Here is a 15,357-nt window from a genome sequence, read left to right as displayed (position 1 = left end):
AAGCTCTAGGTTTATAAGAAAACTACCATTATATTATTCACCTCCAATCCTAAAAACCTAAAACAGGCCATTTGTTCTTTCTTGAATACTTCTTGATAATGTTGTGGAGATAAGTAAAACTTTTGAGTTTTCTTCATCTCTGACCTTGAAAACTTAAAAACAATTTGGGCATTTGTTCTTTCTTAAACTCTTCTTAATGATGTTGTGGAGACGGACATTGTTCTGCATTTAGTTTGGTGGTACTTTATTCTGACAGTGAACGTCAACAATCCAGATTGCTTGTGTAAATTGATAAAAACATCTTCCCTCGGCTTTTGTGTTTTTTTTTGACATGAACAGTCCATGTTGCTTGTGGATGTTGATAAAAATATCTTTCATGGGGCTTTGTGTTTTGTTTTACTATAGTGAATGTTAACAAGACACAAAGGTTTGAAGAAATTTTCTATCAAGTGTCAAATATCTAGGTGGATCAACCTATCATCCACGGGTCTAAGGGCAGAACCATTACATCTGTTCAAGTATTCTTTTCAACTTTCTTCTAATGTAAATGAGTTATTATGAGCATGTATATTACGAGCTATAGATACTTAGGGTGTATTTGACAAACTACACAAGTTTGGGCCTGGACCAGTCCTGGTCCAGTTTTGTGCTAAACTAGTTTTCTTGTGGATCAGCGCCCCTTCATCCAAAAGAAAACTGGTTTAGAGGCCACATTTTGACCAATGAATATAGGGCTAGGTTTGGCCCTCTTGTTTACCAAACACTTTTTTTTTTCAAAACTAGGCCAAGTTTGAGTTTTGAAAGATTGCCAAATAGATTAGCAAATATCTTCTTCATCATAGCCCTTTCGGCTTATTTATTTTGGCGTGATGCTTTTACTATAGATTAAGTTTCTTAGCAGTGATGATGAGCTATGACGCGGGCAAAAAACATGAAGTAGGGGAGGCATGAATTATGAACATAAATAAAGAGAGCATTGAGAAGAAAGGGATGACAAACAAGGTTAAGACGTTTATACCTCTTTCTATGGATGAAAACTAAACACTCAATACTTCATATAAATTATATAAAGAAAAATGCCCCAGGGACCCAAAAAAAAGGGACCCCTATGGGACATGTGAGGTGTCAGTTCCTGGGGGCGTGATTTACTGTTCATGAACAGTAAATCGCGAGAAACTGACACCTCACCTGTCCCACAGGGGTCCCATCTTTTTAGGGTCCCTGTAGCAATGCCCATATATAAATGGAGAATAAGGTTGACAACGATTCTCTATTGCTCTTGGTTGTTATTCTAAGCGTAAATACCACCAGCACTCTTTAACAAGGTTGGCAAAGATTCAATATTGTTCTTGGTGGTTGTTCTTAAGTGTAAATACTACCAACAAGCTTTGGAGCCAAAATAAACCACTAAGGTTGATTTACGCAATATGCAGACAAGCTTCTAAGCTTTTCACCAAAAAGTTAGAAGATCATTTTGGATTTAAGTGGAGTAATTTGGATTTGAAGGTTATAGGATTTCAACAAAAAGACAATTATTATATCTCTAGTAAAATTTTTTGGGAGTACCATAATTACCATCGTAGGTATTTAGTGTAGCAGCTCCTACAGTAACTCCAAAAAATTTAGTAAGAAGCAAATTTGATCCGCACGGTGTTAGTGTAAAAAAACTAAATAAAATAATGATTTATTGGTTCATAATATACTAACTAACCGCGTAGAAAAAAAATATTGCAAGTTAGAGCAAAATATAATAGCTTTCGCCATTATTTTTGGTCTAAGAGTTGTCTTGCATTTGCAAGTTGGCAAAGTGGCTTTAAATTAATTTGATATAATATTTTTGGTCTAAGAGTTGTCTTGCAAGTGGATGGGTTAAAAATTAATAGAGGGTAAAACTTTGGGTTTATAAGCAAACTCCCAATCTATTGTTCATGATGTTGCGGCATAAAGCAAGATAAGAAATAAAAATAATAGCAACTCTTTAAGCATTTGATTTAAAAATACAACGCACATCTAACCACTTAGAACAAAAAAATAGCAAACTACAGTAAAATATAGCAACTTATACTATATATCAAACCACTGGATTATAAAGTATATTAGAAATTAATTTGATGGAACATTGAGTCTAAGAGTTATTTTGGAAGTGAGTGGGTTTAAAACTAAAGGCGTTCAAACTTTAGGTTCTTTGAAAAAAAAAACTCTTCTCAAAATGTGTTGATTGGAAAGGAATGGGCATAAAACTTGTCTTATAAAGCAAACCAACCCCCCTCCTCGGCCCAAATAAAAAACCTCTTCTTCCATTTGCCATGTAGTGGCATTAGCAGAAAAAAGAAAAAAAGTTTTAACCATTTCGTTTAACAATACACTATACTACTAGTTCGAACAAAAATGAAAAAAAGGTACATAAAAAATAATGCAAGATAAAAAAATATAGCAAATTACATAGTATAAAAAACTAATGGTTTAGAATTAATTCAGTTGAGCTTTTTAATTCTAAAAGTGTCCCTGAAAGTGTATTGGCACAATAAATTGGTGTACAACTTCAAGATTATTTGCAATAAAATGTTTTAGGAAGTGAGCGAGTTTAATAACGGGGATAAAAAATTAGGTGGATTACTGGATTTAGGAGTGATTTATGGGTGTATTTAAAAATTAATGATGAAAAACTTTGGATTTATAAGTAAAAACCCCTTTGGGAGTGGATGAGTTTTAAAATAGAAGGGAGAAACATTTTGTTTATGTAGGTAAAATCACTTCTATAAGAGGGTGGGTTAAAAAATAAATGGGGTAAGATTTTGGGTTTCAGTTAAGAAGAAACCCTACATTCCTATAACACTAGCTAAGACGTTACATTGTAGCATGTAGTAGAAAGCTACGGTGACCTACTGGACTCATTGTAACCAGAATTTTGCTTAGGTTATTAGATGAAGGCTGACATGAAATGAGCTGGCAACAAAATATTTCACATCAGAAGTAGGTCTGTGAAGAAGAACGGGGTGTCGCATTTAGTGATTTTGGTTTAGGCTGTTCGTGGTGAAAGACATTCAAGTAGAAGCCTAGAAGATGACAACTATGGTCAGAAAGGTCATACAGAAGATTTCAGTCTTTTAAGTCGTGTCACAAATTGGAGTGAGTACATTTTGTTTGTAAATAAATAATATATCATTTTCATGTATATAAAGTTAAAAAGTGATTTGATCTACTCCTGTTGTGGCCTAAGCCATAAATACGATGTTGATTTCGTACAAGATATGAATGTATAACGAATTATACATTTTGTTTGTCACAAATAAGACTAGAAGATGAAACAACTATGATATACATGCTGGCTTAAGGGGAAAGTGTTAAGGAAGATATTATGGAGATCTATAATGTTATAGTTATATTACGAATAATATATTAGGAGTATAAATTAAATATTTGGTAACTAAGAGATATTAGGTGTCATGCTCTGAACCTGCAGCGAAAAATTCATAAATACGGGTTACGCGACAGCAGAGACCCGTGCACGAGACAAGTCTTTTGCACGAGTCAAGCCTGACACTTCATATCACATAGTTTATCTCAAAATATTCATAAACCTGCTGATGATAGAAGTCCAAAGCAACTATATATATGTATATAATCAGTACTTACAACCCACAACCTCACCGTCATAAGCATTTTACAAAATAAAACACATTCTTGACTGTATATAACATTCAAAAAGGAGACTTTTCATATAACGTCTCTCAGCAAAGCGCTACAACCAAAAGTTTGGATAGTATGAAGCTACGCCTACACCGAATCTGAAAAAAAATAAAAACGATGGGGGGAGCTAGAGCTTAGTGAGAACATTTCTCACTAGAGTTCCTAGATAACTAACAAAATAATAAGGATAATTCCCAGAAATAACGAATTATAAATTTTGCATCAGAAATTTAAAAATATAGCAAAATACGATCCAAATATCATAATATGTCGTCTTCAAGAAAGAACACAACAATTATATTTTCTTTCTTATGTGCAACTGAATATATTGTGATATTTCCTAGAATCAAACCCTTTTTGAATCAAGGTAAACATTAAGAAAGAAAAGAACTACTAATTTGTACAAAACCAGAGGATTATTATTTTCTTAATTTTACAGTCAATTGTCAGAATCTTAATTCTCGATGAGTTATTCATGAATGCAAAAGTCATCTCATAGGTCACACTAAGGCTACAAATTATAGCCCAGTAGTATGAGAATACGTAAAACGTATCACATAACGGATAATTTTTGAGAATCGAATGCACCTAACACTGCCATAGGTTACTGGCCAAATACAGAGGGACGAAAATAAATTTCAGAAAGGCCAATACAGAAGGGTCAATACAGAGGGGCCAAATAAATATGCATTCACCATATTGCAGGCAAAATCACTCCATAGTGGACTTTTTTGAGGGTTTGAAAATATCGAGGATCACTTATCAAATGAGTAATACCTTGCATATTAGAATTTACAGATATTTTCAAATGAAGTGGACAAGGGTAAACTCCTCATTCAGTTAAAACAGTTTACAAATTTTACTTTTCTTTATTTTTTTTATTAGATACCGAGTCACAGAAAATCTTTGAATCCATTAAACTGTCGAAACACGTTCAAAATATTTATTTTCTTCAAAAGCTTTCAAATAAAGCAATTCCCACAATTATTTTAAATCGCATAAGAACCAAATTCACTTTTTATTAGTTCATATTCATATAAAATCAAATGGATTGTTCATATCTTGTACGAAATCAACATCGTATTTATGGCTTAGGTCACAACAGAAGTAGATCAAATCACCTTTTAATTTTATATACATAAAAATGATATATTATTTATTTTTCGATTTCAAGATAAATCAAATATAATATTCATATAATTTTATATTATAAAATACTAGTGAAAAATGAACTCACCTCTAGTGGACACGACTTTCTCCAAAATATTATTTCCCCTGGATATCATCCAAATCCTATAATATAAGATATAAGAGTAATTATTAATTCATGACAAACATATATTATAGGTAAATAATTCATTGTCTAGAGTCAACTAATTTCAAATATAATCAATAAAAATTAAAATCTAGGGTACAAATGAGCTTATTGCTAACTTCAACAATTTATTAAAATTTTATAACTCTCATATACTAGCTTTTGGACTTCCTAATAATTAATGATAAGGCATGGGTTATAGGGAATTTTTCCTAGTCAAAATTTGTATTCAATGACATATGTGGGCTTATTATAAATTGTTTTTGTAAACCAAGGGTGAAAATAAAATTTTCCTTCTCCCCTTATCTTTATTCTCCTGCTACCAGACTCTTCATTCTTCTTGTTCCGTTCTCTCCTTTTTTTTTTTCTTTTTTTCCCGTTTATCTCCTCTTTATTTCTCCCTCTCTCTCCTCTGCGGTGCCAAGTTGGCGCGGCTGCTCAAGCTCCGCCACTGCCACCACCCGGAGGCGGGCCACTGCGCCCCCTTCCGGCGAGTAGGGGTCGTCGACGAACCCCCGCTGTCGGTCAGGTAAGTTCTCTTTTTTTTTCCAGTCCATTTCATGCATCGTAAACACATAAAAAAAATTTCGTTTGCAAACCTTAGATTTTTTTAACTTCATTATCATAACAAGTTATCCTCCTTACTTATTCTATTTTGATTTAAATTACTAATTTACTACGAAATTTGAAAGTGGATTATACATTGGGATACTAATTTGTTGCCGTGATCTTTTTTTTTCCTTCACAATCTTTATCTAGCTTCCAGAGGGTTTGATTGAGGATGAGAGGATATCCTCCGTTTTTTTTTCCGCGGGGCTTTCTTTGATTTTTTTTCCTTCTCTGTTTTATCCCTCCGTTGAGGAGGTGACGCCCCAAGCATCAAATGGCGTGTAGCCATTAAACACTAACGTGGCAGTTAACAAGAGCTGGGGGATTCCAAAAAAACCCTAATTAGTTTCTCTAATCTGTAATTAAAAAAATTTCTCCATTAATCAAAATTTAAGGCACTAATTACATAGGCTACTACATTACTAATGTAACTAAGAGAATAATTTTGATTATGTGATTGTGTTTTGTTCCAGATTGACTACATAATGAACTTATTGCTATTGTATTCCTATATAAAGGGAAGTAGTTGTAGCTTTTGAGATATGAATGAGAATCTACAATATTTTATTATTTAACACAGGAATAACACAAATCATTGTTATTATTTAGGAACAAATGCAATGTCATACGGGTTAGAGAAAACCGTTTCTATCAGCTATTCATTCTGTAGTTCTTATCAGAAGATATGGAGGCTAACGTACTGCAAACTGTTCACCAATCTTGCTATGAAGTTCTCCAAAACTAATAAAAATATTGTTGAACTATATTCTTCTTTTGGCTGTTGGATCTTGTAACCAGGCCATCTGATGCATTTCATTCTTCATCTTAATTGCTTTCAGTTCCTCAAATCTATTAGATTTCCTTTTATCATCTTTTAACATTTCACTTAAGAGCGATGTTGATTATTTTTCAAAATTTTCTGATTCAGGTCTGTCAACTGTCATTGGCATAAAGTATGCGTCTCCAGGGAAAGATACTTTTAAGGTTGAATCGTATGTTTCTGAAGAATATGCAGATCTTGTGGCTCAAGTAGCTCGGTGTTGACATGGAACGCTACTGTTCATGATCTTGTTTCTTGATGTAAAGTGTAGTTATTTGGGTGCTAATTTTTGCCCAGTAACTGATTATGGTATCTCTTCAGTTTCAAACTTAATAGACCTATGACCAACAACCCAGGGAGGAAAGAAGTTTGATGCCATATAGGAGTGGATGTGTATGAGTCAAGTTATCAAATGATAGCAGATAGCTGGTATTGCTGATCCTATCCAGTTCACAACTGATTGATTAGTGGATATATGTGCATTTTATCTTTTACGAAAGCATTTAAAAGCTTGTTAAGCGGAGTAGATTTAGCCATTTAGGTAAATATATGGTGGTATTCACCCAAAAAAAAAAAATCTTGTTGGTCTAGGGCAGACTACACTAACTAGAGGTCTTTTACGGGTGTAAACTATTTGCGTGATTGATAAACTACCACCTCAGGTTAAATTGATTTTTCTTTTTGGTGCTATGGCCGTTAAAGTGATATTCAATGTAATAATCATATACAAGTTTATGTGTGAGTGCATATAACTGTGGTATTAGCTTTGTTAATCATGCAAACTTCAGGGGAATTTTCTTTAGATTACGCTTCTTTTTCAGTTTTTGGCGAACATTTGTCGGTTTTATCAGTACGAAATACAAAAAAGCTTAGAGCTGTGTAATTTGGGTTAAGTGGATTGTTGGTCATTATATTTATCACTTATTTGGACGTTCATATTAATATTATAATTGCTTGGATAACTGGTCATATAATTAAATATTAATTGGATAGTTGGCCACTGTATTTATCACTTAATTATACGTTCATACGTATATTTTAATAGTTGAGTATGTAATTAAATACTAATTAAATCAAAGGGAACTTGTTGACCATATAGCTGAGACAATTGGTCTTCCGCAACAATAATAAGGGAAATCCATCAATATTGTTGCTGTTGCTTCTGCTCTGGGAATTATCGCCAGCAGAATTGAGTAAATAGGGAAATTCTCAGACCGTTAAGGTTTACATATGTAGAGAAACGAAGTCTGAAATGCCTTCTCGGACTATGAAACCTTCGAGCATACCGAAATATAACAATGTAATTTTTTTTTATAATCATCATAGCTTTTAGTAATGCAATTTGATATACACTCGCTAATGATGTGTAAAAATCTATGGGTTCCCATTAGCTCGATGAAAAATTCTATGGTTAGATACATGCTCCTGGTGGTATCCATATTAAAGAGAAACATTTTTATTAAATTTTTATTGCAATACTATGGAGGCCATCTGCTTCCATGTATATAACAGAGACGAGGAAGCCGTGGCGGGCGGGTAAGAAATTTGATGGCGAGAATTCGTAGTTTCCCTCTTGAAGGAAAATTTTGGTAGACTACCTACTGGATTTTTTTTAATCATGTTCTTTTTTTTTTTGTGATTTCAGTCTTTGGATGTTCATCATAAATCACAGGGGAAAAAAGGGACGTATAACCTCGTATTGCGAGGCTAAGATTGCGTGGATTCCGGATCTACAGATTATATGACAAATTCTATTTAGATACAGATGTTTTCCCACAGAAAACTGATTATTAACTCTCTAACATGAAAACAGATTGAAATACGTTCATGTTTACAATTCCCTGTTGAAAACCGTTACATTATACAATGTATAAACATACAGAGTCGAGAACATCATAATGCAAAGTATATAAGATTTACAACAATCAACATTCTCTTCTTTTTAACTTCCCAAGATCCTCTTGATAGCTACCCGTTGCTCCGGTGTCAACCTTGAAGGGAACTTAACGTCAAACTTAATCTTCAAGTTTCCCTTTCTCCTTGGCTCTTTCACAATAGGCATCCCTTCGTTAGCAATCACAAGCTCATACCCAGGACTCACTACATCAGAAACAGTTATAGGAAGATTGCGACCGTCAAGAGTCTTGAAGTTCAATGTGGTCCCTGCGAGCGCTTCTGATAGTGAAATTTTTTGTTCAATGATGAGATCATTGCCGTCTCTTTTGTAGAGACCATGAGGCTTCTCGTCGATGACAAAGATGAGGTCTGCTGGAAGTTGTCCTTGTTGCTCGTTGCCTTTGTCTGGGAAAGTGATTTTAGTTCCTTTTTTCCATCCTGGCTTCACGTCGACTGTTAGGATCTCCGACTCTGGTACCAATCGTCTGTAAAAAAAAAAAAAATTAAAGAAGCACTTAATCAAGTACATGATCCTTAGTAAAATTTTCCAGATGCTGTGAAAGATTTAAACCACTACATAAAATTTCAAGGATGTTCAACTTCAAAGAACCACATTGTAGTGGCAAAAAAGTAGAATTATAAAACCAGTAACATATACCATTATAAACTTCCACAATCTGGACATTCGTATAGAGGGTTAAGTTTCAACAACCCCTGCGCGGGACTCTGTATTTCGTACTAAACTCCTATGACTTCTCCCACAAAATCCCCAAAATTCTAAAGTGTCTCGAATAATCCCACAAAACTTCAGGACTTTTAACTTTTCCCACAGAACCCCAAAAGTGTCCCTTGCAAATGGAGGACCCTATTACCTGCCCAATTCACTACAAATTCTAATTCTATTCGTTAAAATGAAATAGATCTCCGTAATAAATATAATAGAGAAACTAAAATTCAAGAAGGTTCATGTTAAGTAATGGTTGCTTAACATTCTGGTGGATAGAATGATGAAGTACAAATTCTATAACTTAAACATCACCAGATGATGGAAGCACAAAATTTTGAGAATCAAATTTCCATGGAATCTTCATAAATTTTTACCGCATTATGAAAGCGCAACTTCTAGCGAAGATTGTTCCTGTGGTCTTAAAAGACCTGAGATCTAATCACATGCATACAAGATAAAATACACAAAAAAGAATTCCCAAACCTACTGGGTTCAACTAACCAAGTCTGGCCTAATCCACAGGATACCATCATGAAAAATCAACTATGAACGGAGAAATGACCGGGATTAGAAGAGAGAGCGATTGGTTCTGTAACCTTTCGCCAATGTGTGCACTATGTCACCTCTCTTAACTCGCTTGCACTCCAACCATGAGAGAAACAAACAATTCCCATCTCTCACTCCGCCATGAGAGATAGGTGGAGAGCTATGAAATGTACCACAGTGTTACGCGTTTTTGTTGGTAGCTCACGCAAATAGATGATCCCAGCTTAACATGGTTTCCTTGTCTACAGATAGCAGCATAGGGTTTCGTGATATTTTTATAATGATGCCAATTAATAGGATGGAAGAAAATTATAATAATATATAAACTTGAGCTCAGCTAAGACGAGCTGTGCTAGCTTGAAGTATTGACATTCCTAGCTAAATTCAAGTCTTCCATTGTCCAAATTAAATACTTGAAATCTGATGACTCATTAGAAAAATGGGGTCTCTAGAAAGCTTTTACTGAAATACTGGTCTCCATCAGTCAATTTGGCAATCTTGTAAACACTCCAACTCAAACTGCCTTCTTTGAGTATCATAGGACTATTCTGCCAACAACACTAAAGTTCATCAAAGGAGTGATTTAATCCGTTGTTGATGTTGAAAACAGAAGTGACACACCGACACATTTTAGAGTTTGATTTAGCAATAGAGAAAAGAGCAAAATAACTATATAATTTGCAAACTAAAGAGAGTACTTATTTCACATATCTTTTTTTTAAAGAACTACTTATTTCACATATCTTTTTTTAAAGAACTACTTATTTCACATATTTATCTTGCAAAGGTTGTAGCTTGGAAAATTTCAAATTGTAGTATAAAATCTCCTTGGCGGTTCTTAGTGAATAATTACATAATGAAAACTTAACTACCAATTGGTTTCCTTTCGCCATATCATGCTTTTGCTCATCTTTCTCTTATTTTCCTAACCATATAACATCAAGAAAAGACCGAAGACATGGAGTTCAACGTACAAGGAACATCAAGTGGATGCAGTCATCCACATCATGCCTTACTTATTGATGAGAAAAATGGCACAACTAAATAAGTTGCCTTATCTAGCGAGCTAAAAATGTAGGTGTTTCTAATATCAACATCTCATTGATTAGGATGAACAATAAGATTGTAATTATGGAGAAAGAAGGACTGCGGGTAGGCCTAAGAGAACTTGGTCAGAAACTATTAAGAAGGCTATGATAAATTGATAATGCTTAAACTTAGTGGAGGAGATATCCCTCAACAAAATTGAATGAAAGACGAGGATTCATATAGCCGGCATAAAAAATCAGGGGTAAAGGCTTTGTCTTGGTTGTTTGTGTTGTTGTTTCTGCTGCTGCTGCTACCGTATGCTCTATGAAGACAGAAACCAACACGGAGCTGAATTCTTTCGAACATAACCCATATGTTACATAGAGATGGAAAATCTTACCCACTTGACTTGAGGACATTTCTAGATATCTTCATCTTTCTCGTTGATCCTGTGTAAAGCTCTTCAAGGCTGCACGGTAACTTACTCTCCACTGCCGGTGCTTTCCTCTGCCCTCCCCCAACGGACCTCCCACCACCATTGCAAGAACGGAACCCACTTTCTCCTCCACCAAACCCACCGAACATACCCCCTCCGTCCGATTGGAACCTCATAGATTTAGCCCGTCCCATGGAGGCAAATTCGAAAGGACTGCTCCCGAAGAACTCAGCGAATATGTCTTCAGCATTTCGATGACTGGGATGGAAATCACCGGCACCGTTCGAACTGGGAGTAGGCATGCTCCTCAGCCCCTCATCTCCAAACTGATCATATACTTTCCTTCTCTGGGGATCACTCAACACCTGCGAAATAAATGGGGGGAATAATCTGACAGTTAAAAAGAAAAATAGCACGACAGGATAAATCTGAAATTAGTCCATGATAATTCAACCCATATCAAATTCATGGAAATGATTCCATAATGTCTCAATGATCAACCAAATCGAGACATCCATCCTCACAATAATATAAATCATTATGTTCCCGTACTCATTCAACCAAATCTTATGGGCATAAAAAATATTGATATCATGAGATCAGAAATAATAATAAAAAGAAAAAAAAAAGCAAAGCAAGAAAAGATCTTTATGTATGGTTTATTCTCACATCATAGGCCTCAGAGATCTCTTTAAACTTCGCCTCGGCCTCCTTCTTGTTGTTGGGATTCTTATCAGGATGCCATTTCATGGCCAGTTTCCTGTAAGCTTTCTTGAGATCCTCATCGCTGGCGCCCTTGTCAACATTCAGCACTTTGTAATGGTCCAATGCCATTTCATTTCCCTCAAAATTTTTTGACTTTGCTCTCCCTCTCTTTATTTGAGGATTTTATGTTCTCAACTTCTTTCGCAATCTTAAGCCTGAGGAGGAAAATTGAGAAAGAGAAGAAAAATGGAGAGGGAGATCTTGGTAATGGAAATGGGAAGAGGGGGGAAAAAATGGAGAAGGCTGAGAATAGAATAAACGGGTAAATTGACCTGGAGATGCCTCAGCTCCGTTTCTTTCGCGCTGAAGTTAGTTACTCATGGGTAAATTGCTGCAAACCCCCTCTTTAACAAATTACTTTCCAACCTTCGGTGTTTTACGTTCGTAGAACCCCTTTTTTTCCAGGGGGTGGTCGTCTTTTTAACCCAAAGCTTTACCCCTGTTCAAAAACCCACCCACTTTCATAAACATATATATATCCAAAGTATCATATATGATTTATTTTTAAACCCAATCTATAGTATACCCTCAAACTTTATATTCTATCTCAAAAAAAAAAGAAAAAAAAGCAAACAAAATAGCCATTCCCTCTCTTCTTCTAAACATTGATTATGCTCTCCATCGCATTAATGGCAATGGCGAGAGAAATTTATTTTTGCGAACTGCTCCCTTTACTTCCCAAAATTCAATTTAGCATACTCATGTTCTTCAAAATTTCTCTCACTCGTTAATATCCAGTCTCTTCCTTAAAAATCTCTTTCCTCCATTAATATTTCTCTTCATGAAAACCATTAATTGATTTTCATGTAATTTCTATTAACAATCATTAAATATTTTATTTCTATAGTCCCAGAACCAACAAAGAGCTATAGTATATCGATAAACAGATACACTTCAGTTGTACAGAGATATTCTTCTACACATGGTGCTATATTTTTCTCATAAGAAGTTATATTTTTAAATAAAATGTTATACTTTGCTCAGCCAAAAGTTAATAACTATTAAGCTTTTATATTTTTATGTTAATTAGTCTAATGAATATTGAATCTTCTGTTTTTTCTATCAATTTTCTTAACAATGTGCTATCCTCTATTTTATGTAGTCCTAGAATCAATAAAGAGCTATTATAATGATAAACATATACACTTTAGTCTTAAAAAGCTATACTTTTTTAGAATGTGTTATACTTTGCTACTAAGAAGCTATGTTTTCATATAAAGTGTTATAGTTTGGTCAATTTTGGTGGAATTTAGCGATTAACTTCACCTAGAATTTAGGGATCGGCTCTTTGAGTTTAGTGTTTTGTGAAACAAAGTAAGAGAGAAAAAAAGAGAACCGATGGGTCTATTCAGGGAAGAAAGGCAATTTTGGATTTTTGAATTTTTTTGAAAAATACGATATAAAGTTTGAGAGTACATTACCGGTTGAATTTATAAATAAGTCACAAGGGGCACTTTGAGCATACGGGTATTTATGGAAGTATGTGAGTTTTTAAATAAGTGATGGTAAAACTTTGGGTTAAAAGACAAAACCCCCTTTTTTATAATATTCTATTACTATAAACAAAGTTAAGTTTTTCTTATAAAGTCAAACTGGAAGCATTTTATTATCTCTTACTAAGAAAATTTTTAAACAGGTTTACAAGGGGTTTTAAAGTTTGTTTAGTGTGTTTACAAGTTTTTTTTGTTAAGAGATTTTCACAAGAGGAAGAAGAGATCATCTTTGGTGTTTGAGCTTCAATCTCTCATTATCTCTTACTCTTGTCATCTTAGAGAAGTTTTACTAAACTCAATTCTAGCTTTACATATTTATATTTATTATTTATCTTTTCACTAAGCTAGATTTACAATTGAGTTTAGTTTTGATTATTGCTATTTATTCACACACATCCCTATTGAGCTTTTAGTATTTTCATACACTATATTATTGGGTTGTGGTGAGTGATACGTTGAGTGTGAGCTTCATTGAGTTCTCATCTTATTAGAGAACAAAATCTTTGTATTTGAGAATATTTGTGAGGATCATTTTGTAATATACTAATACACCGAGAGGAGTATGTGGTGAGAGATGTGGTCGATACCAAGAGGAGTGGCGTCGGTAGTAAAGCCTAGAAAGAGGTTGTAAATCCGAGCGCTTGAGGGAGGCGACACGTGAGAGACCAACACTTGAGGTTGTAATGTATGATTACATTGTGAATGATTGTGAGAGTTTTCGGTGAGCTAGAAAACCGAGATTGTGTAAGTTGTAAACGTTTTGGATGAACGTTGAAAACCCGTTGTGATAGTGGATTCTCCCCGGGAGTGGGGAGCGGAGACGTAGGTTGGAAGGACCGAACTCCGTGATCATCTTTGTGTGTTTGTGTTGTTTATTTGCTCACTATCTCATTTGCATTTTAGTTTATGTTTATATCACCCTTTGTTTATATTGCATATTCTTGCTCAGAATTAGTTGTATATCATATATCATACTTGCAAGAATAGTTTGTTAATAAGTTTTAAATTGGTATTATATTAGATTAGATTAGCATATACCTTATTCACCCCCTCTCTAGGGTAATTTCATTTGGTATTAGAGCTTGGTACTCTTGATTTGTGGCTTAACCGCCTAGAGTCAAAGATCCAAGTTTTTCATATATTGTTAATCTTGTTTCTATTTGTATCTTGCTTGCACACACGCGCGCGCGCGCGCGCGCGCGCACACACACACACACACACACACACACATAATATATATATATATATATATATATAGTAGTATATATATAATATTATATATACATATATATATATATATATATATATTATACATAACATATATATATCATATATATATGTATGTATATATATATATATATATATATATATATATATATATATATATATATATATATATATACAGTATTATATCTATATAGTAATATATAGACTATATATATATATATAATACATAATAAGTATACCATATATATATGTTGTTATATTATATATATATATATATATAAATATATATATTACATATATTATATATCTATATATATAATATAGATATATATATATTGTATATATATATATAGTAATATATATATATATATATATATATATATATATATATATATATATATATATATATATATATATATCGTGGATATGCACGGTGCACCTAGTTTAGGTTATGCTATTAAATTGCTCCTTCATTCAATGTTTTTTCCTATGCTCAATGGTGTTTTAGATTTAAAATATTTGTTAGATCCAAAAATATTGAATTGTGGAAAGTCATTGATCAAGCTTATGTTGTGCCCACCTTGAAAAAATCCAAGTGGAGCAAAAATGATAAAAAGATGTTTACAATGAACAAGATTGTGTTAGAATTTATGCTTAATGCTTTTGATTCATCAATTTCTAACAAGCTTGATTCATTTGATAGCGCTTACACATTGTGGAAATTCATGAAAGTACATCAAAGGAACTTGGAGGCGATCCGACGAGCTTTGGCGGCTTCCTCTTCAAGTTCTATTGGAGCATCAT

At 33.8% G+C, this 15,357-nt stretch overlaps 2 protein-coding genes across 7 annotated transcripts in view; one reads left to right on the top strand and one right to left on the bottom strand.

Moving 5' to 3' along the window:
* LOC109851554 overlaps window positions 1-7,176 on the top strand; it is a 28,869-nt gene extending 21,693 nt beyond the window's left edge. For all 6 annotated transcript variants that reach the window (XM_020421747.1, XM_020421746.1, XM_020421743.1 and 3 more), the window contains exon 13: window positions 6,543-7,176. In XM_020421747.1, coding sequence (XP_020277336.1) covers window positions 6,543-6,658 — 116 coding nt within the window. In that variant the 3' untranslated portion in view covers window positions 6,659-7,176. The remainder of the gene's footprint in view (window positions 1-6,542) is intronic.
* On the bottom strand, window positions 8,218-12,103 carry LOC109822603 (dnaJ homolog subfamily B member 4-like). Its single transcript, XM_020388834.1, has 3 exons — window positions 11,738-12,103; window positions 11,033-11,433; window positions 8,218-8,815 (listed from the first exon to the last, which is right to left on the bottom strand). The coding sequence occupies exons 1-3, from the start codon at window positions 11,900-11,902 to the stop codon at window positions 8,377-8,379; spliced, it is 1,005 nt and encodes a 334-aa protein (XP_020244423.1). The 5' UTR covers window positions 11,903-12,103; the 3' UTR covers window positions 8,218-8,376.

Source organism: Asparagus officinalis, chromosome 8, assembly GCF_001876935.1.
Source record: "Asparagus officinalis chromosome 8, Aspof.V1, whole genome shotgun sequence".
Lineage (NCBI taxonomy): Eukaryota > Viridiplantae > Streptophyta > Magnoliopsida > Asparagales > Asparagaceae > Asparagus > Asparagus officinalis.
The sequence above is the reverse complement of the archived record's forward strand: the minus strand, read 5'-3'. Positions and strand labels throughout refer to the sequence as shown.

What these genes read in the sequence shown, in the direction of transcription:
- LOC109822603 (XM_020388834.1), bottom strand. Translation starts at nt 11,902, where the DNA reads ATGGCATTGGACCATTACAAAGTGCTGAATGTTGACAAGGGCGCCAGC. An exon ending in AGATCTCTGAGGCCTATGAT is followed by an intron (nt 11,434 to 11,737) that starts GTGAGAATAAAC and finishes TTTATTTCGCAG; the next exon opens with GTGTTGAGTGATCCCCAGAG. An exon ending in AATGTCCTCAAGTCAAGTGG is followed by an intron (nt 8,816 to 11,032) that starts GTAAGATTTTCC and finishes TTTTTTTTACAG; the next exon opens with ACGATTGGTACCAGAGTCGG.